Source organism: Sinocyclocheilus anshuiensis, unplaced genomic scaffold (genome assembly GCF_001515605.1).
Source record: "Sinocyclocheilus anshuiensis isolate Anshui unplaced genomic scaffold, SAMN03320099.WGS_v1.1 scaffold700, whole genome shotgun sequence".
Lineage (NCBI taxonomy): Eukaryota > Metazoa > Chordata > Actinopteri > Cypriniformes > Cyprinidae > Sinocyclocheilus > Sinocyclocheilus anshuiensis.
This window is the reverse complement of record NW_015555756.1, coordinates 407,035-429,049: the sequence shown is the minus strand read 5'-3', so window position 1 is coordinate 429,049 and position 22,015 is coordinate 407,035. Positions and strand designations below refer to the sequence as shown.

Sequence of the window (22,015 nt, the reverse complement as noted above, 5' to 3'; positions counted from 1 at the left end):
GGTGTGGTAGTGTTTTGCGGGTCCAGTTCCCTTTTCATGTCTGTTTACTCTTTTCTGCAGCGTGCCACCTGCTGATGACTGAGGGAAACTACATTAACTGGTTGGTTAAGTAACAAGTCTATGGTGGTTCAGTGAGATTGATAATGTGTTTATGTTTAGGCTGCAGATTGCACAGGAAGAACATCACACGGTGGCGGAGGAGAAGGTCAACCTGGAGCGGGAGATGCGAAACGAGATTGATGCAGCAAAGCAGGAGGCACAAAGACTACGAGAACTGCGTGAGGGAACCGTGAACGAGTTGAGCAGACAGAAATATGCAGAGCAAGAGCTGGAACAGGTATCACAAGGCCTTATTAACAGGAGGTACAACTTGTGAGAAGGATTTTTTTTTTTTACTTTAATCAAAATGAAACCTTGCCAGATGCAACAACTTTGCCACAGTCATTTATTTCAAATATGCAAATTAGGCATTGCCTCATTAAATATGTACAATGTTTCACAAAAAAAATATGATATAGTCCAGTAAAAATACAACGCCACAATTCATTTAAATGCATAGCATTTATAAAAACATAAGATAAAAAAAAAAAAATGGTAAATCTATTATTTACATGCAAATCTACAAATCTATTATTTGAATGCAAAATATTGCAAAAAGTTTAATAGTTATATAAAAGTTATCATTTATATGTGTAGTACCTCCCCTTAAATTTATTTTGTTGAAAAGAGGGTACTTTTTTTCTATCAGTCTTCCAAACTCTAGTAAAATAATAGCATGTTTATACCAAAACACATGCCACTTTTCACCATTCGCTTATTAGCAACATGTTTGGATACCCTCGCAGACTCACCTTAAGTTAACAGGTGTCCCATCACCATGGGAACTGCTGAAGTGGCACAGAAGAGGTTTTACACAATTCCCTCCTCAAAACATTGAAACACAGCCAATATTTATGAGCTTGTGTTTGTTTTAGGTGCGAATGGCTCTGAAGAAGGCTGAAAGGGAGCTGGAGTTGAGGAGCGGCTGGTCTCCTCCTGAAGCTCTGCAGAAATGGCTGCAGCTCACACACGAGGTAGAAGTACAGTACTACAACATTAAGAAACAGCAAGCGGAAAGACAGCTCATAGTTGCTAAAGAAGGGGTAAGATGTTCAAATACTCATAGATTACATGCTTTAACTGAATATTAAATCTATTTAGCCTGTTCTACTAGCTGAACATCCATTAATTATGAAGTTGTGGCCACAATAACAGGCAGAAAAAATCAAGAAGAAGAGAGGAACTATCTTTGGGACGTTCCATGTGGCCCACAGCTCTTCACTGGACGATGTTGATCACAAAATCCTCTCAGCCAAGTGAGTCACCAGAGATAAAGACTCATTTTAACTTGCACAACTAAAAATTAAAGGTTCCAAAAGGAGGGCTTTTTAAAATAACTATTTTAAGAACTTTTTAATAATCTGAAGAACCTTTTGGAATGGAAAGGTTTCATAGATGTTCTTCATGGAACCATAGATAAGAACCTTTTTTTTTTTTAAAGGGGTCACATGTGAGTATAAGGGTTTTTTATGAATCTTTGCAAATTGCCTTTCCTAATAATGTGCTAGTTAGCAAGTTTCATGGCTAAATGCAGCTAAAGTAAACAGGACAGCTGCACCCCACAGAAGAGAGGGGCGGGGTGAGCAGAGCTCTTTAGCATTTAAAGGGAGATGCAACAAAACGGCTTGCTCTGAAAATAGCTGATTTTAACAATGTAAAAAGGGTGTCTTTTACAGTACCACTGAGAAATTTTTACCAAAGTATGTTATCAACTTGTGGAAAATGGGCATCCGATGACCCCTATAAGAGTGTAGAGCAACCAAACCAAACCTCACCTTTCTTTCTCTCTCACTTCTGCAGACAGGCCCTGGGAGAAGTGACCGCTGCTCTGAGAGAAAAGCTTCATCGATGGCAGAAAATTGAGATTCTGACAGGGTTTAATATTGTCAATAACCCTGGCATGTCGTCTCTGGCCTCTGCCCTCAACCTGGACCCTGCTTTCCTGGGCATCCGCCCTGCTGTACCCCAACACTTACTGCTATCCAATGACCTAGACGACATGGATGAGGACATACTTTCCCCAGGAACCCTGCAATGTGAGTTTATCACACACACATTTTTTTAATAGTGCTGAATCTGATCATATTTATTATAAAGCTTCTCAGCCGTCTATAACCATATTAAAATGATCCTGTGGACGGTTTTCTAACCCTAATACATGGCGATTACGCTTTCCGTTGAGCTTTGCCTTTTTGTGGTGTGATATCATTGGCTAATGTCTACAGATGCCGCCTGGCAGATGGATCGGCGAGTGAGCGACCTCTGGCCTGTGGCTTCCGAGAGCCAATCCCTGTGGAAACCAATCCCTTCTGGTTGGCAGCACCCCCTTTATTCTCTCAGCCAATGCTAACACAAAGCAAACCCTTCTATGTCACTCCTACTGCCCATTTAAGACCTTCTAGATGGAAATTGTGAATCCAGCTCTTAAACAGACACATTTAATCCTTTGTTAAAGAGGTCATATGATGTTGCTAAAAATAACATTATTTTGTGTATTTGGTGTTAAGCGACCAGCACGGATCAGCTCTAGGCATGACGAAGCGGATATCGTCCTCTTTTGGAAGACCAAACAAAGTAGTTTCGCTTTTACAATGAAACACACAGCACCTTCATGACATGGCGGCGGCGGCAACAACAATACTACAGCGAGAATAAAAGTTACGCCTTCTTTCTTTGCGTGAACATTTGGGCGGTGTTATGCAAATCTTCCCACATCGTGACGTAGACATGTGGGGGCGTGTTAGAACGAGCCGTTTTAGTTAGGCGTGGTTGACTCTTAACTTTTATAAAGAATATCTCTTTGGATTTGAGACTTTAGTCTTTGCAACTTTACAGATCTTCTTTATGCACCAAGAGCTTGTAACACTCCAAAGAGAAAGGAAAAATTGAAATCGCATCATATGACCCCTTTAACATTTATTTTTGTTCGGTGTTGCTGGGTTTCTAGGTTAGTGATTCACAACGTGTCTTTAGCACAGCAACTTGGTGTTAGCATTGCTAAGGCTAACCCAGAGTTAAAATCAAGCTGTCAACCCTGGTTTTACAATTAAGGGGGTAACATTTTGTTAAACCCTGGCAAAAAGCAGTTAAAAAAAAATCTGTTAACCCAGTGTTAAGCACAGTGTGCAAAGTCTGTATTTAAACTTACTACACGGCTCTCTGGAATATTCTGAATGGACGATTAGAACATTCTGTGCATAAATGATTTTGTACATTGATTTTGTATATACTGTTAAATTTGTATAATTTGTTGTTGTCGCAAACCGACAATGGGTTTCATTCACTAACTGTGCATGCATGCGAATTTGTACATGAAATCTGCGTACAAACAAACCATGGTTCTTCAGTAACTGAATATTATTCTAAATGTAGGAACAACTGAAACCAAACATACGTAAAAAAAATCATTCTTGGTGGCCTTATTAATGTTTAAATAAATGGTTTAGTCTATTTCAACATGAAAACCTCGGGCACGCCGTTGCTCATTTAGAATACTCTAAATTTCATGACATTATGACAATGTTCAGAAATTCATGTGGTGTGAATTAGGCAAGAATTTTTAGTGAAAAGTTCTCATGTGCATGTAAATATTCATGATCTACACAATTATTGGTGAATGAGACCCAGTGTCCTAGTTAGCTGTGCTGATTTCACATCTTTCGTGTCACTCCATGGTCTTCTGACATAAAATTGTTTCACTCAAATCAATATTTCATGGCCATTTATTCATTAGTTTAGTAGCCGTGTAATAAGTGCATAATGTACAGTCATCGTCCCTTTTGTTTCATACAGCTAACATTACTGCATTATTTTCGTGCAGGCTGAAAACCGCATGTCTATCATCGCTCAGTTTTTGTGGACACTGATCCTCTTCGCTCTGCAGTCTTGCAATGCTTTTACACTTTTGTGTGTTCATTTCCTGTGCCACATCATCAGCTCTGTTTCCTCCCTAGCTCTGTTTTCCTTCATTAACCACAGTTAATGTGCTTTTATCACTGTATCACACACTCCTCCCAGATGTGACTTCCAATGTGTGTTCATCCTTTGTAACAAAGGCAGGCGTGAAACATTAACCTACATGTGATGAAAAGATTAGATGAAAGATGTAAAATGAATAAAATCATGATTAGTTAATCTAGTCACAAATCAATTTCTGTTGTAAAATGTAACAGATACACAGCCCTCTGTTTTGGACGACCTATAATATTAATTATGAGACAGAATCTTGATTAGATTTTCTCAGAGACTGAATGATTTGAATGTCCGCTCACTAATACAGACAAACATCTGTGTGTGTGTGCCTCTCCTCAGCTCCCAGCCTGACGTCCCTGCGGTCGCGACACGGAGAGCCTGTGCTGAACCTGAGCTCACAGAGGTTGGTAGAGGCCGGTGAGAGTGAGGCCGGGCCCCTGTGGCCCCCCGGTCGCCCCTATGTGTGGCAGGCTCGCAGCCACTCGATCGGCCACGTGGAGTTTCTCCCTGTGCCTTCGCTGTCTTTCTCTCTGTCTCATCCCTCCATCGTCTCTACCTCACTCCTATCTTCCTCCTCCGGCTCTCGTTTTGCTGCGCTGCAGTACCGTTCCTCATACTTCACCTCTATGGAGGCGGTCTCAGGTCTGCCGCCAACTGCTTCACGCAGTGATCAGAGAACTGAAAGCACTGGGTACCTCACACACTGTTTGCTGTGCACACACACAGCATGTGTGTAGGCCATCCATAACTTCCCTGTTATTGATACATTTCTAAACTGTTTTCTATGCTAAACAACAATTTGCTAACAAAGTTCTTTTTATTTAGTTTTCTGTGAATGTCAATTTTGTATCTGTAATACATTATAATTATAATATATTTACTATATTATAATTTCACTTGTCATGAACTGTAACCTTTTTAGTCAATTTCCATTTAACTATTTAAATGTAAACACAGTGAGAAACCGAACTAATCCAGCATGAAAAAGTCAACATGAAATCAAAGTTTACTCCATTTACTTTCTTTACAATCATCCCTGGTCTTATTGTGCTTAATTTATCAGTGGACATTATTCTAGTGGGGGGGAAAAAACTTTTTTTTTCAAGTACAAAAAGTACTTGAAAATAAAATGAATGAATGAATGAGGAAAAAGTAACAAAACTATGTAAAAATAGAAATATTTCAAAAACAATAACTAATAAAATTACAAAACAAAATTAAACAGAAAATACAAAACAAAAACAAATAATTCTAAATATTGGAAAAAGTATTTAAAAAAAAACAATAATTAATAAAATAACAAAACACAATAAAATTCATTAAACATCCAAATTAAAATGAAAACAGAAAATACAAAACAAAAAAATTATTCAAAATATTACAAAAACAGTAATAAAATAACAAAACACAATAAAATTCATTAAACATCAAAATTAAAATGAATACAGAAAATACAAAACAAATAATTCAAAATATTTTTTTCAAATATAAAAAAATAAACTAATCAAATAAAACACAATCAAATTCATTAAACATCATAATTAAAATGAAAACGGAAAATACAAAACAAAAAATAATTCAAAATATTGGAGAAAAAACTACAATACTAAAATAGCGCTGGCTCTGCCTCTGAAAAAAACTTTTTTAGGAGGTGATATTTACTTGGGCTGTACAGATAGGGAAATATTTTTTCTATGTATAACTACTTATCATAATTATAACATATTCATTTAATTATTTTATAATGTTATATTTTTAAATCATTTGAATATTTTCAATAATTCTGCAGTTTTTAAATAATTCTGTTTTGGCTTGTTTAAGGCTACTGCTGGAGTTTTTAATTTTGCCAATGCATTAAACAATGCAGCAATTTAATGCTGATTAACATTGCTATAAATAGTAAGGTTGTGGGAATAATAGCAAATCATGATAGATTTTTAAAAAGTCATTGAAATAAGTTAGAGACTTTTGAGAGTCAACTTGACTTTGACTTCTCAGTCAAAAGTGCAGTTGGTCGTTGAGGTGTTTCAGGAGGGGTGTAGTCACCACCATATTCCACTGCAAACTGCATTTACAATGTTTCACTTTGAAAAACAGCGCTTTATCGAAGTAAATGAGTTGCGAGTGCGGTTTCATGTTGACATGAAGTTGAAAAATTGAAACTAACAGGAAATGCAAATGCGTCGATTCTGAAATCCTCTTCTCTCCTTGGCCCGTCCTCTAGGGATCTGAACCGGTCCGAATCGGATTCCTCTCTCTCAGTGTCTCAGTACGGAGACGCCCAGCGCTGCACCTCAACTCCACTCAACAGTAAGCTGTCCAGATCCAATGGTGGTTCCTCCACCGACAGCCCACTGCTGCAGAAAAAGACCTTTGGCATGGAGAAGTGTGCCAGTCTCGGAGAGATCCACTCTCAGCCGTCTAGCCTCACCTCAGCCGACTCGATGCGCTCTCTCATCTACACCTCCGAGCAGGACGGCCCGTCACTGCCAACAGGAAAGGGTGGCAGCCGAATCTCTCAGATCACAGGCAAGAAGATCCTGGTGGACGAGGACAGCGGCTCCACAGGAGACGACGCTGAAGGCTCCAACACGGGCCGCAAGAAGAGCACCTTTACCAAACTCTTCAAGAGGCCGAAGAAATGACAGCAGTATGGGGAGATGCCAAACACAAGAGTAAGACTAGCACAATGGTACATTTTAATCATGAAGAGTTTTAGGAAGACCATGTCATTTATGTGGAATTTTTGATTTATATCGTAATTGTGTCGACCAACGGGAACAGAAACAGTCATTTGTTGGGAACAGGTATGATATCGCTGTACATTTATTTATTTGCTTCTACAACTAAGGGCGCTAGATGGTATTGTCCATTTTTGGTGTGAGAGTTACTTCTGTTTTTATTGGTAGTTAGCGTGAGCTGGAGCTTTCACTCTCAAAACAAACACCAAACGCATGCAAAGGCTTTCAGCGCATACAAATGACTCCACCTACTCTACGCTGTTGTTTTACATAGGATTTGCTTGGACTTCTTTCCTTTTCACATGCAGCCCATCATTGTGTTGCCAGAGGAAACAATTGGCTGTAAATGTTACCGTTCACGTCCCCCTGCTGAAAACACACCACAGTACGAGTATGCAGCATCTGTGTGTGTGACGGATGTGAGGCGGAAAATATCTTGTTACTTGCTTTAGATTTCTCCTTCTGTTATCAAAATCTATTTTAAAATGTTTCAACTTGTTACTTCCTCACAGAGGTGCCTTTCATTTTAAGCACTGCCTAATGTTATTGCTGTGAACTGCCTGTGTTTGAGTCACAGACAGGATATGTACTGTAGTTCTTGTCTCTGGCTTGTAATTACATGCCTTTAACTTCATTCATGCTTCATGCCACTGAAGTCTTTTAATACCTGAGAAGTAATAAAATAAGATATAAAAAGGGAGGGTGTTTTGCAAATTAAAAGTCGCATGCTAACATAAACTGGGGAGTTTCTTTTATTAATAAAAACACTGAACTTTACATTTTCATATAAATTTCGTCTTTATTAGTAGCTATTTGTTTTCACATTCATTTTTTTTATTTTAATTTTGGCAGGCTTTGTAAGGAAAATTAAATTACTAATTGTATTTTTTAATTTGAAAATGTGTCATCCCAGTGAAAATCTAAATGAAATAAAATTTTATTTTTAATTTTAATTTTGGCAAATACTCAACCATTCATACTGTAAGTTTGGGGCCAACAAGATTATTAGATTTTCTTTAAGAAATAATTATACATACACATATATATATATATATATACACACACACACATATATATATTTTTTTTTTCAGAAATCACTTTAGTATGCTGATTTGATGCTCGAGAAACATTTTTTTTACTATTTAGCAATGTTGAAAAAGTTGTTTCTTGATATTTTTTAGAAACTGTGATATATATGATATGATGTATATAAAGCACAAGCAGAATGAGGTACAATTTAATATTTTCTTAACCAAAAAGAACAATATGTTTGATAGTTCTCAGGGCTAAACAGGTTTATAGGGTAACTTCCTCTGCATTGCATTTTTTGAAAACCTCTTTGCATCATGGAGCTGTTGATAAATCTGTAAATGTTAACCTTTACAGGAAGTAGCTATTCCATCACTGTTCACAGAAATCCACTGTGAAATATACACCAACGCAGCAGACAGACCCAACACCACACATATTCAGTCACTGAGTGGATATATAAACCAAATTCTTGAATTGTTCACGCAGGCTAAGCTGAACACCATGAATACCAGAGCTTTTTTTTTGGCCAGTGCACTCTGTACACATTTCTCTGGTGTATTTAACATCTCCTGAAGGTTTGTTTGCATCAGCCGCTGTGGAGCAGAACATTAAATGGCTAGGCACACTCAGAGAAACCATCTAAATCAAGATAGCTCGATGAGTTAGTGTCCACAACAAAGCCCCAACAAGGTCAGGTTTGCCATTGTTACCATAGTGCTCCGAATAAACAAAGCTGTTTTCAGCGCCTCTTCTGTCATAAGGAAGTTTGCTTTATTCATAGTGTGCAGGGCCTTTGTAGACCACTGAAATAAGCTGAATCTGCCCATGATAAACAAACAGCGTCTGCTGAGAACAGTTCATGGAACCATTTTGATTTTATTTGCTGGATTTGTGGCTTTTAATTTTAATTTGTGGCTGTTTTTATACAGCATATTTAAACATTCTAAAGAGGCTTTACAATGCCTCTTGTACTACAGTTTATTTTATTCGTGTGAACAGTTACTATTTCAAATAAGTTCTGTTTTGTTCAACAATATCACCTAAAGGCATTGACCTGATTTGATTTGACCTGGCTCTTGTGAATGAAAAGCAGATCATGTTACTAGTTCTGTTACCTTTTAAAATAAGCCTATACACTCTTTGATGAAAAGACTTGTTGAACATGACATCATGACATGATGAACGGCATGAAATGGAATCCTTAGGACATCATGAATTCAGCCAAAGAATCCAAATGTCCTTTGCGTGTCTCTGGCTTTGGCTTTATGCCCGGTACTATGTCAAACGAGTAATCGCAGCATAAATAAAACAAAAAATTGAAATAAATGTCTTTTATACAATTATTTAAATGTTCATTTCAATCCAGCTTGACTGGTGAGTTAGAGTGCATGATTCTCCAAACAGAAGTCCTCACCAGTACTTGTCCTTTTGAGATGTCCCGCAGTTCCGACCTCCCAACACTTGGGGCAGTGTTATGCCTCGCTTATGGCCTCCCAGTTCATAGCGGTGAAGTCCGCTTCAGTCAGGTTAACTGTGAAGGGTCCCTCAACTCGCTGAGGCTCCACATGCTGCTCCTGAGAGGTCGTGTTTATGTTGTTAACACGCCAGGAATTGAGGGGACGGATGGATTTCTGGAAGCGCTGAATGTAAGAAACGTATGTCAGCATGAGCATGTCACACACATACCTGCTGGTACAATTCTAGACAAGAAAAATTAACTCAGGCACATTATATATTTAATTAAAAATTATCTAAAAATGTACATTAACAAAAATACTTAAATTTCAAAAATTGATTTGATTAAAAATACAGTAAAACCATTAATATTGCGATATATATTTACAATTAAAAATAACTCTCTTCTATTTTAACAAGTTCTAAAAAGTTATATATTCCTGTGATGGCAAAGCTATATTTTCAGCATCATTACTCCAGTCTTCAGTGTCACATGATCCTTCAGAAATCATTCAAATATGCGGATTTGGTGCTCAAGAAACACTTATTATTATTAGTGCTGTCAAAAGATTAATCGCGATTAATCGTATCCAAAATAAAAGTTTTTGTTTACATAATATATGCATGTGTGCTGTGTATATTTATTATGTATATATAAATACACACACATGCATGTATATATTTATTTAAAAATGTTTATATATTAAATATATTTATTTATAATATAAATTATATGAATATAAATATAGACATGTAAATACATGTAAATATTTTCTAAATATATACTGTATGTGTGTGTATTTATATATACATAATAAATATACACAGAACACACACACATACATGTATATTATGCAAACAAAAACTTTTATTTTGGATGCGATTAATCTTTTGACGGCACTAATTATTGTCAATGTTGAAAACAGTTGTGCTGCTTAATATTTTTGTGGAAACCATGACACAGGATTTGTGTGATGAAGAAAGGTCAATAGAACAGCATTTATTTAAAATAGAAATCTTTTGTAACATTCTAAATGTGATTTTCGAAGATTTTATGCATTCTTTCTGAATAAAAGTATTCTTTCTTAGAATCCTACTGACCTCAAAAGTATAAATAATTATGGTGGTTTGATGTTTTGAAGAGACTTACATCTTTAAGAGTGCCAGACTCTTTACTGACTGCCACTATGGCCCAGATGAGAATCTGCAGACAGCAGAAGGCACCCATACATACGCCCAACGCTTTGCCCCAGGTCGGGTACACATAGGTGCCGTAGTGCAGAGACGTACGGTACATCTCGATGAAGATGTAGGTCAGGATGAACTGTATAGAGAAAACAATCTCTTACCATTTTGAATATAAAGACTGAGGCCTCACTCTGTGAATGGGACTATCACTGTCAGTGAGATACAGTGTCTCAGCAACTGAATTATTCATTACACTGGATGCAGAACAGACATGGTGTTTGATTCCACTCTGCAGTAAAGCCAAGTTTCTGACAGTACTGTAGTATGATTCTGCTCAAACCCTTCTAAATGAATATTTCTATATAACATTTACAATTATATAACTGTTCATCTTAAATAGAAATCTCATGCATCATTGCATACTAAAACATGAGGGTGATTCCAATAAACCAAACCAAAAACAGGACACCCACCGTTAGCAGGAAGGGGGTGAAAACCACCCAGCAGGCTTTGAAGTACAATAGCAGTTTTGTGCACCAGGGAGGACAGCGACAGATCATGTCCACAATGTCCTGACAGAACTGGTTCACCCCTGCAATTACATCAGCATATGCAATAGTTTGTTAGTTTTTTCATAGGAACAGATTTAAAGAAGTTAAACATTACATCACTTGCTCACCAGTGGATCCTCTGCAGTGAATGGGTGCCGTCAAAATGAGAGTCGAAACAGCTGACAAAAACATTACAATAATCCACAAGCAACCTTGTGAAGTGAAAATATGTTTTTAAAAAAACAAATCCATCATCAAGGCGTTTTACCTTTAAACCGTTGCTTCTGGCCAAATTACGAGCCCATAATTTTCACAACTCATCCAGTAAAAAATTCCATCCTCTCATCTTCTCACATCAAAATGCACAGACATATTTGTTTAGAACTGTTTTTACTTGTAATAGGTGCTTGATCGTGCGTATTTCTCTCCTGATTCAGACGAGGCGATTTTTTCCACTTACAAACACGGCAGTTTATCACTTTACAAGGCGTTAATTGATGGAGTGGAGTCATGTGGATTACTTGTGGATTATAGTGATGTTTTTATCAGCTGTTTGGACTCTCATTCTGACGGCACCCATTCACTGCAGATCATCCATTGGTGATCAAGTGATGCAATGCTAAATTTCTCCAAATCTGTTCTAATAAACAAACAAACTCATCTATATCTTGGGTCACTGAAGTTTGATTAAATTTTCATCAAATTTTTATTTTAGCATGAACTATTTATTTAATGTTCAAGCTGTGAAAATGTGATTGAGCAGAAATGTGTGTAGACTTTTTTTGACAAAAATATGTCATCCATCTAAAATAAATAAATCCTTATTATTTCATGCAACTCAGAAAACGAAGCAGAATATTTTATAAAGTGCCTCTGAAAAAACTGAATATGTGTTCCTCATCAGAAGCCCTACCAATATCAGCCCATCACCCAGGATGAAATTAAGTGTACCATAAAAGAATGAGATGCCAATACACATGAAGAGAGTAATGATGATGAGACCAAAGCTTGTGCTGAAGGAGTCAATGAGCGTGAACCAGTATATCCCACCCTGTGATGGAAAAACACAAAACAAAATGTATATGTATATGACAACAAAAACACTGATAGTGTTAAAAGAATCACTAATGGACATTATGAAGATAGACAAGTTGATGAATTATGATATGAAACATTACAGATACATTACTAAACTCTGGACATCTGTACACATGTATTTATCAAAATGTCAGCTACTAAATCCTATTATCGGTCGGTTTGTTGCTCTTACATCAGTGATGAGCAGCAGGCCCATGAGATAGAAGGCGAAACAGAGCAGCGCCAGGAACAGCGTCTTGTGCTTCAGATTGGATCTGAGCTGAGGAAACTCATCCATCACAGCTGTACAGATCCCCTCCATGTTACCAAACTGCAGGATAGAGAGAGAGAACTTCACAATAGCAAGAATTAAACAAAGGACTAACCTGTCAGGAGTGTACAAATATGTCATAAGTTTCCCCGACATCTACATCAACAAAATGAAACAGATCCTCGGTTTGCTGTTAAGGCAACACAAGGACTGCCGTGTGCCATCATCTGTTTGCTCTCACATTCACATTTATGCATTTGGCAGACATTTTATTCTTATAAAGCTATATTTTACCTGTATGTGTGCATCCTGGGAATTGAATCTGTGACCTTAATTATGGTAGTGCCATGCAAACCATATATGATATATTTACAGGTGAAACTTATGTATCTATATATTTACATATACACATACTATAATAGCTATATATAGAGAGAATTTTGATTTCACATTGACTCATATTTTGGCAACAGATGGGTAGAAACTGAAATTTGAGACACAGAGAGACAAACAGGGATTTCAGGTGATGACAGAGGAGAACTGCTGTGTACTCATGCACGTTTACTGAAATAAGTGTTGTAGCTCAGTGACGAGCTGAGCAGTAAGACAGGATGTACATGTGTTATTTCACACATCTCTTGACAAATCTGCTTCCTGAGCACTGAAGTTTTATACAGTCACATATCTAATCTGAAAACACTGAAACCTGATCACTTGGGATTCATATTATACACAGTTACCACACTTTTTTATTATTTCATTGCTGTGACTTTTCTTATAATCTTTCCAGTCATTCAATATGGATTTTTCTCTCATTTTTTTTTTTTAATAAATGGGCAGAAGATTTATATGTCAGGTACCAGTCTTTTGAATTCAACTGAAATACTGTGAATTCAAATAATTATTCTTGTGTGTACACATGTGAACAACTGTATACAATACAATTCAAAAGTTTGGGGTCAGTAAGATTTTTTGTAAGAAATCAGTACTTTTATTCAGAAAGGTTGCATTAAATTAATCAAAAGTGACAGTAAAGACATTTACAATGTTACAAAAGACTTTTACTGACTGGAGTAATGGCTACAAAAAAAAATATTTGTTATCACAGGAATAAATTACATTTTAAAATCTTTTATATTGCAAAAATAAATTACAATATTACTATTTTAAATGTAAAACAAATAAATGCAGCCTTTGCGAGCTTAAGAGACTTCTTTAAAAAAAAAAAATCCTACCAACCCCAAACCTTTGAGCTGTACTTTATTTGTATATGGTGTGACGCTAGCAATGAGTCTGCCACATGAAGACCTGTCAAACTCGAGAAAACCTAAATGCACTGGAGGGTCTTACCAGTGTATCCACTCCCAGCATAAAGAGCATGAGAAAAAACAGAATGGACCAAAACACTGATCCAGGTAGAAGAGCCAGGGCTTCTGGGTAGGCAACAAATGCCAGACCAGGACCTAATATAATCACAAAATTACAAATTATGCACTGGCTTTGGAACTGCAAGGATGTGAAAACGTTTTAGTTTACTTTAAATCATAGTACTCATGTGTGCTGAGCTATACGGGATGTCAGAAGAGAGAGAAGTAACATGACAGGATGTACCTGAGTCTGCCACCTGACCCACAGGCACGCCTTTCCTCCAAGCCATATGACCCAGGATAGAGAAAATAGCAAAGCCTGCAAAAAAACTGGTCCCGCAGTTCCCTATGGTGATGATTATAGTATCCCTGCAAGATGAGAAATCATTTTGAGACTTTAAAGTAATGATTCAGGAGGAAAGTGTTTTCCCACAGTAAAAAGCCTCACCTGATGACATTATTGTCAAATTTATTGTAAGACGCCATTGACAGAAGTCCACCAACCCCAATACCCAAAGAATAAAAGATCTGCGACGCAGCATCATTCCAAACCTACAATGACAATATAATACAATACAATACAATACAATACAATACAGAACTGAAGGGAATGGAAAACTGTAGCATTTATTTCAAAATTGGTGTTGTTTAGGAAATGGTACCTGTGCATTAGCCAAATGGACCCAGTTTGGAGTGAGGTAGAAGGCGACACCGTTTAAGGAGCCCTCAAGGGTGGCCCCTCTGATGATGAGGACCACCAGCACAAAATAGGGGAAGGTGGCAGTCACATACACCACCTGACATCAGAGGAAAGATGGGAAATTAATTTCTTTGTGTAGAACATATTCTCATCTGCTCTGAAATGGCCTCATATGAAGTATTACAACCACACCAGGGTTATTATAGTTAATTAAAACTAAAACCATCAAAAAAACATTTCCATTACTTGAGGTAAAATACAGTACATGCAAAGTAAAATAAAATATAAAATAACTTCAACTTGTTTTATTTTAGCTTTAGTTGCCAAAGCAGCATTTTTTAATTTTCACTTAGCTTAACGCTAAACTCTTCAGGACACCGGCCCTCCAGGACCGAGTTTGGGCAGCCCTGTCTTGGAGTCTCTACTAATGAGCTGATGACCTGAATCAGGTGTGTTTGATTAAGGAGACATGCAAAATGTGCAGTGTTGGGGTGCCTCCAGGACCAGGGTTGGGAACCACTGGCTTAACTTGATGGGTCACACTTTAGTTTGGGGACCAATTCTTACTATTAACTAACTGTTAACTACAACATTTAACCTCAATAAACAATTTTTCTGTTTATTAATAGTTAGTAAATTAGTTGTTAAGTTTAGGTATGGGTAGGATTGAGGGATCTACAATTTGGTCATATAGAATAAGGTATTAATATGTGCTTTGTAAGTACTAATAAAATGCTAATAATATGGATGCTAATAAGCAACTAGTTAATAGTAAGAATTGATCACTAAACTAGTGTTACCACTTGATGTACTAAAATAACTAAAACTAAAATGGAAATAAACATTCATAAACACTATATAGACATGTTAAAAGATCTAATAAACAATAAAATTACTTTAAACTTTAAAAGTAAAAATAAAAATGGACAAAAAAAATCCAAAATATTAATAAAAATTGTAATCGTATCTCAATGATTCTAAAATGGCTAACTGGTCTACACTTATTTTCCTATCGGGAAAGAAGCCAACTGGATGTGCTGCGGATCTCTGTAAGGCTTTCAAGTGTGTACCTTGCCGGAGCTGCGAATGCCCTTGAGCATGCAAAGGAAAATGACGACCCAGGCAGCCAGCAAGCACAGAGCTAGAGGCCAACGCACTGGACCGGGATCATGCAGCCCTTTGCTGTTCACTACTCCCAGAACCTTTTCACTGAACACACACAAACACTCTGTGTAAGATTGAAGAATTGTGTCATCGGCTGCATTACATGTTAACAGTCTCAGAGTGTTTCAGCTGTGGTTTTGTGCTACATTAGCATTAATCCCACCACAGCTGACTAGAATAGATTTTTTTTAGGTCTGTATGTGTCAGTAACAGCAGTACTTTGGACTTGAACGCATGTTTGCTGTACATTATCACACCATTAACTGTGGTATTTTTAGATTCAAGGATGTGAACAAACATGAAACACGAGCAAAATAAATTTGGTAACAGAAGTTAATGAAGGTGAGCATGACAGTGAACAAAGAATATTTTACAGCATTTATTAATCAACATATATTAATGTACGATTTTCTATGGTTTTGAAAGAATTTTCACCAAGGCTGCATTTTTTCTAATTCAAAACACAGTAAAAAAATTTATATTCTGAAAGTATATTTTAAAATATATTATTATACCCAGTCAGAAATCTTTCTAATATGCTGATCTGGTCCTCAAGAAACAATTCTTATTATTATCAAAGTTGAAAACAGTTGACCTGCTTAATTGTTTGTGGAAATCATGGTATTTTTTTTCAGGATGTACTTCTTACAGCATTTATTTAAAATAAAGATATTAATTTGAATAAAAGTATTAATTTCTTCCAAACAAAAAAAAAAGAAAAAGAAATCTTACTGACCCCAAACTTCTGATCACTAGTATAGGTTAATGTTCATTTCAACATATACATGTTTAACATTTAAAGTTATAAATTAACATGAATGTAATAGTATATTAATAAATCAACATGAATGAATGCTGTAAATATTTTATATTATATGTTTTTATTATTAATTCATGATACCTAATGCATTAATTAATGTTAACAAATTTAAACCTTATTGTAAAATGTTACCCAAATTTCTGTGGAAAGCTCTGATTAATCATTTTGTTCATAAAAATTTCCCAGTATTTCAAACATTTTTACAAACTACAACATTTTTACTAAAACACAAAAAAAGTAAAAAAAAAGTGGATTATAAATCAATTCAGATCTTTGCACATTGTATGAATATACAGATATTTCATGTTAATGTACTACTTTAAATCAGTGATAGCATTCAAATGTAAACATTAAAATTTAATTAATAAATCATTTTTATTTTAATTATTCTTAAATACATTTTCATTTAATTGTATTTATTTCTAAAAAGAAAGGTAATTTACAGAGACTAATTTAGAAAGTTTGTAAAGAGAAACTGAGGGGGAACATTTTTTAGAATTCTTACTTCCAGAAGACCTCAGAGGGACTTTGGGTGATATTAGTTTTGTTCTGTGGAGAAAACAGAGATTATTCTGAAGAAGAAAAACATATCTGATTCATCTAGATAACGTAGATGATAATCAACATTCGATGTTAACCTACTAGCAGACAAGTAAAACTTACTCGACAAAGGGGAATGTTATGAAGAGCATCACATGACCAGGGCAGAGGGCTCTGGAAAGAACTGCCCAGGTAGTAGAACGTCCAAGCGATAATGACATTATAATAGAGACACACAAGAGTGGACACACATAGCATCCCTATACCAATCCCTGCAATGAGACCAGGACAACACAATCATCACCATTTGTTTAGCCCTGTATTTAATTACTAATTATTACAAAACAGAAGGACCATTAATTCTTACGTCTTATGCAAAGTGGAGCTACAAGACTTTGAATAATGAATATAACTCAATACCACATTCGCATAATCACAGTCCTATTTACAAACTATGATTAGGCCGCTGAATTGATGAATTACATGTGAAGTGCTACCTTTGAGGAGGGGACAGCACTTCCAGACAGTGATGGGACCCGCGGCTCCATACTGGCCCAGACTGAGCTCCATGAGGAAGAGCGGCATTCCCGTGAAGAAGAGCATGATGAAGTATGGGATGAGAAACACACCTGCAACCCAACAAGTCAAGGTTTATGACATTATAAACATTTTTTTCCATTTTAATTCCTGTTGTTAATACTTATTGTTTGACTTTTAACCGCTTATATTCATACAAACAGTAAATACAAAACAGGAAGTGATGGGATGAGGAAGCTGGAACAGGATTTCAAAAAACATCAGATTCAAAGTTCACCTGTATAAGCATCACAGCTCAACAAGTTGAAGCATGTGCACTAACCACTAAGCCACAACCCCAAATTATGTCATTTGTGGCAGTGACTCCACACTCCTAAATCACAGGCACTTGTCAATGTCAAAAATTGTATTATTCACATATTTCACATCAAACAAGTCTACTAAAACCATGCAAAACATTTTAAAAACACTATTATAAATACAATATAGCAAAACTTTTTTGTACATTACAAGTGCTGTTTTTACTGGATTTGACAAATCATTTCATGAACAGAACTGAAACAACAGTGTGTGTGTGTGTGTGTGTGTGTGTATTTTGGTGTGTAATATGTAAGAGAAATGGGAGCAATTTCAGTGTCCACTTTCAGACACCACCGGTTCTTATTGTGTTTCTTTGGTTTCAAGTTTGGTATTTAGTTCAGAGTTGACCTTTAAAGTGTTGTTTAGTGAAATCCATGAAATTCGTCATGTTTTTTTTTTACAACGTATTCAGTCTCTTCATCATAATTCTCAATTAGAGCCTCTCGTTTTTAAGAATTTACTATTGTAACATGAAACATAAAATCTTCTTTAAGTCTAGCTCAAGGAAATGACACTACTTTTCTACTTCACCCTCCAACAATCCGTGAACAGGTCTCTTCATTTGTATTACTAACCATCTTTACATTGCAAATTTCTTCCCTTTTGAGGCCTTCTTGTTTTAGGCAAATTTGTTTCGGAGGTTTAAAGAGGAATGTGCCCTCCTCCCTACTACAGGGAAAGGTTTTTGGTTTTGGTTGGTTGAACAGAAGGATAGATTTCAGCTTAAGAGTAACCAAACATCCCAGTTCACCCATGAAAGACCCATTTACACAGAAAGTTCATAAAATCTCTTAGGGTTTTTTTATATGTGGAAAAATCATGGTGACTTATTTCAGACAGATTTTTTGGTGCAGTCACATTAGCGAAAGTCTGCTTTGGGAACTTTTCGGGCCTCATGCAAAACTCTGCAATTATGTAGATTCCTATTAAAATGACTGAATTTTGCTGAAAAGCAGTTAATGTGACCATACCTTTACAGAATAGGATCTATGATCTACAATGTAAATTCTGTACATCCTAACAGATTTGTGTTCATATTTACTGTACTGTCACTCACCTCCTCCGTTTCGGTAGCAGAGGTAGGGGAACCTCCAGACATTTCCCAGGCCCACACAGTAGCCAATACAGGAGAGCAGAAATTCATATTTGCCGCCCCACTGCTCTCTGGGAGGCTGAGCAGGAGGAGCTGGTGTAGAGGATGGAAGCTGGTGCTCAGTTTGAGTCTGGGATATGGGGCTGGAGACATCAGGAGAAGACACAATCCCGTTCTGCTGTCCTGGACTCTGTCAAGAAGATCATTCAAAGCTTATGATCACTGATCAAACACAACCATATAACAGATCAACAGCACACCTCTTTGTCATCCAGTAATTAAGTCAGAAGATATAAAGCTGAGGCTGTCAGCAGGCTTTAGGTATCACCCTGGCAACTGCCGAGCCACACCCTAGCAACCATTTAGAGCACCCTATCAACGGTACAGCAACATGAACAAGCCAAAAAAATTAAAAACAAGTCAAACCCAGAATGTTGTAGAGACATAAGGGTTGGGTCTTTTGATACACATTACAGAGGCCAAACTGACCATTATTTCCTCAATCTTGACTGCATAGTAAACTACAGCATGTTTTTATATTATATACAGCTGCTAATGTAAACTAACTTTTAAAACTACTTCACCATGGCTTTCTCAGACAAGCCAACATCAAAGTTTACCTAGGGTTTTTTAAATCTAGTTTACATTACTTCTCTTCTCAGCTGTGCACAATATAAAAAAATGTAGCCTACTGCAGTTTACTATGCAGTCCAGATTGAGGAAGTAATGGTCAGTTTGGTCTCTCTAGTGTGAATCCTAGTGAGACAAAAGGGAAGTAACTGACATTATTTGCAGGCATTTTTCATCATATGAATACTAATAATATTATCAATAATATTCATAATTATTATTATTAGATTTTTCTCTATGATTCTGACCAAATAAGGGGGTCCTAAAGGTATAGTTCATCCAAAAATTAATATGAGTCACCATTCACTGTTTAGAAAGAAGATGCAATAAAAGGGTATGGTGACTGAAGTTCTACTCTCCTTTTGTGTGTAAAAAGGTCATTTTTGGAACCAAATGGGGGTGATTAAATAATGTCAGAATTTTCATTTTTGGGTGAAGTATTCCTTAACACATATTTAACAATACTATTAAACACACACACACACACACACAACACAAGAGTGAAACCGTGGTTAAACGCAGCCATGGACAGGAATGAGGACAGACGGGTTGTGTTACCTCGACAGACCAGCAAGTGTTCAAACGAGTCCAAGTTTCTTTCAAAACTCAAATAACATCAAAACATACAATTTTCTATTTTAAAACAAGTATTAGCGTGTATTTGAAGTACCTCTGTTGTAGGAGCTGCGTTCACAGTCACGCCGTTTCCAGGTGCTGTTCTCGTCTCCTCACTCGGCATCTCCCCAGCGCTTTTCTTCTGATGCTCGCTACATTGTTCACTTAATGGTTTCATCGAAACTCCTGGTTAACTTTTAAAACAGACTGTAAAGTTTTAGAGACCCTACATAGATCATGTTAGAATAAAATAGAGTAACCTTGCATAAAAAGCGCAGGTGGACTGCGATGATCCATGTTGTTGTTTGGGGGAGGGAAAACAGACGATGAAGGGAGGCGCCGGTGTGTGTTCCGCACACAGTATGCTATCACCTTCCTGCAGGTAAAGTAAACCCCTCTAAAGCCCCTCTTAAGAGCACTGCTGGTCATTCCCTTCCTCCACCCTTTTAATACTTATCAGTACGTATATTTAGCTTTCAGGCTGTATCTGTCTTTCTTTGTTGACGAGTCCTGTGTCTCTATACGCCGGTGCTTCAATTTATGGTAGGCGTATGTGACTGGCATAAAGTTGGCTTGACGTTGGACGTTCGATATTCGCAAATTTAGGGACCGTCTCTAAAGTTACATGCGATATTGGTGTACACTTTTCTAACGTCAATAGTATTTGAGGAGAATGACTTACAGTCATAAAAACAACTGTAAACTGTTCATCTAGGTGTCAACTATAATGCACAGCTTTTACATTTTTTATATATGTAAAAAATGCTACTTTTCACTACCGAATGGGCTCAAATGCAAAATATGCCACAATTTAAAGCTCAATAGCATTTGAGGAGGATTACTTACAGTCATAAAAACAACTGTAAACTGTTAATCTAGGTGTCAACCAGTGTTGGGGAGTGTAAATCATGTAAAAAAAAATCTACTTTTTTACAACCAAATTGTTTCAAACGAAAATTTAAAGCTCAATATCATTTGAGGAGAATGACTTACAGTCATAAAAACAACTGTAAAGTGTTCATCTAGGTGTCAACTATAATGCACAGCTTTTACATTTTTTATATATGTAAAAAATGCTACTTTTCACTACCGAATGGGCTCAAATGCAAAATATGCCACAATTTAAAGCTCAATAGCATTTGAGGAGGATTACTTACAGTCATAAAAACAACTGTAAACTGTTAATCTAGGTGTCAACCAGTGTTGGGGAGTAACTAGTTACATGTAACGGCGTTACGTAATTTAATAAAGAATGAGAATGTGACGTAACGCCGCGTTGAGTTCTGGGAAACTGCTTTGTTTATCCGCCATATTTACCAGTGTATGTCATTCATACTGCATCGATAATTGCAATAGTAACTCAGATCATCGTTCTGAGAGAAAACTGGACAATGCAATATGTTTTTTTTTTGCCTTTTCTATGTGTAACAACACCAAGGGAAGGAGGTCGCGGAGAAGACGCCGACTAGTAAATCTGTTAATGTCACTGATTAAACCCACTGACTCTCACTCAGTAAAAGAATCACATTGCTGTGTGTTTTTGAAAGTTTTGATTTAACGGTGTTACGTAATTTAATTACAAAATAAATGTAACTGTAATCAGTTACAGTTACTAAGAAAAACTGTGTAATTAAATTACAGTTACTTATGAAAATGTGAACGATTACAAAGGGGATTACATTTGAATTTACACACATCCACATATTTAATTGATTTCTTTCCCAAATGTTTATATTATCATTGTATAATTGCCTGCCGAATGTACTAAAGCGATTATTTCCGAATTCGCCATTCGATAATTAC

At 36.5% G+C, this 22,015-nt stretch overlaps 2 protein-coding genes across 2 annotated transcripts in view; one reads left to right on the top strand and one right to left on the bottom strand.

Annotated features, from left to right (window-relative positions):
• stim1b (stromal interaction molecule 1b) overlaps positions 1-7,742 on the top strand; it is a 36,165-nt gene extending 28,423 nt beyond the window's left edge. The window contains exons 9-14 of the mRNA XM_016467609.1: positions 160-337; positions 975-1,142; positions 1,255-1,355; positions 1,900-2,135; positions 4,411-4,474; positions 6,296-7,742. Coding sequence (XP_016323095.1) covers positions 160-337; positions 975-1,142; positions 1,255-1,355; positions 1,900-2,135; positions 4,411-4,474; positions 6,296-6,716 — 1,168 coding nt within the window. The 3' untranslated portion in view covers positions 6,717-7,742. The remainder of the gene's footprint in view (positions 1-159; positions 338-974; positions 1,143-1,254; positions 1,356-1,899; positions 2,136-4,410; positions 4,475-6,295) is intronic.
• A 284-nt stretch (positions 7,743-8,026) lies between these two features.
• slc6a7 (solute carrier family 6 member 7) lies at positions 8,027-20,647 on the bottom strand. Its single transcript, XM_016467658.1, has 15 exons — positions 20,268-20,647; positions 18,932-19,157; positions 17,475-17,606; positions 17,101-17,249; positions 16,943-16,986; positions 15,524-15,662; positions 14,416-14,550; positions 14,202-14,305; positions 13,998-14,122; positions 13,737-13,849; positions 12,309-12,446; positions 11,990-12,089; positions 10,961-11,079; positions 10,450-10,623; positions 8,027-9,484 (listed from the first exon to the last, which is right to left on the bottom strand). Exons 1-15 carry the CDS (start codon positions 20,388-20,390, stop codon positions 9,317-9,319), a joined length of 1,989 nt encoding a protein of 662 aa, XP_016323144.1. The 5' UTR covers positions 20,391-20,647; the 3' UTR covers positions 8,027-9,316.
• Between the last annotated feature and the right edge of the window lie 1,368 nt (positions 20,648-22,015).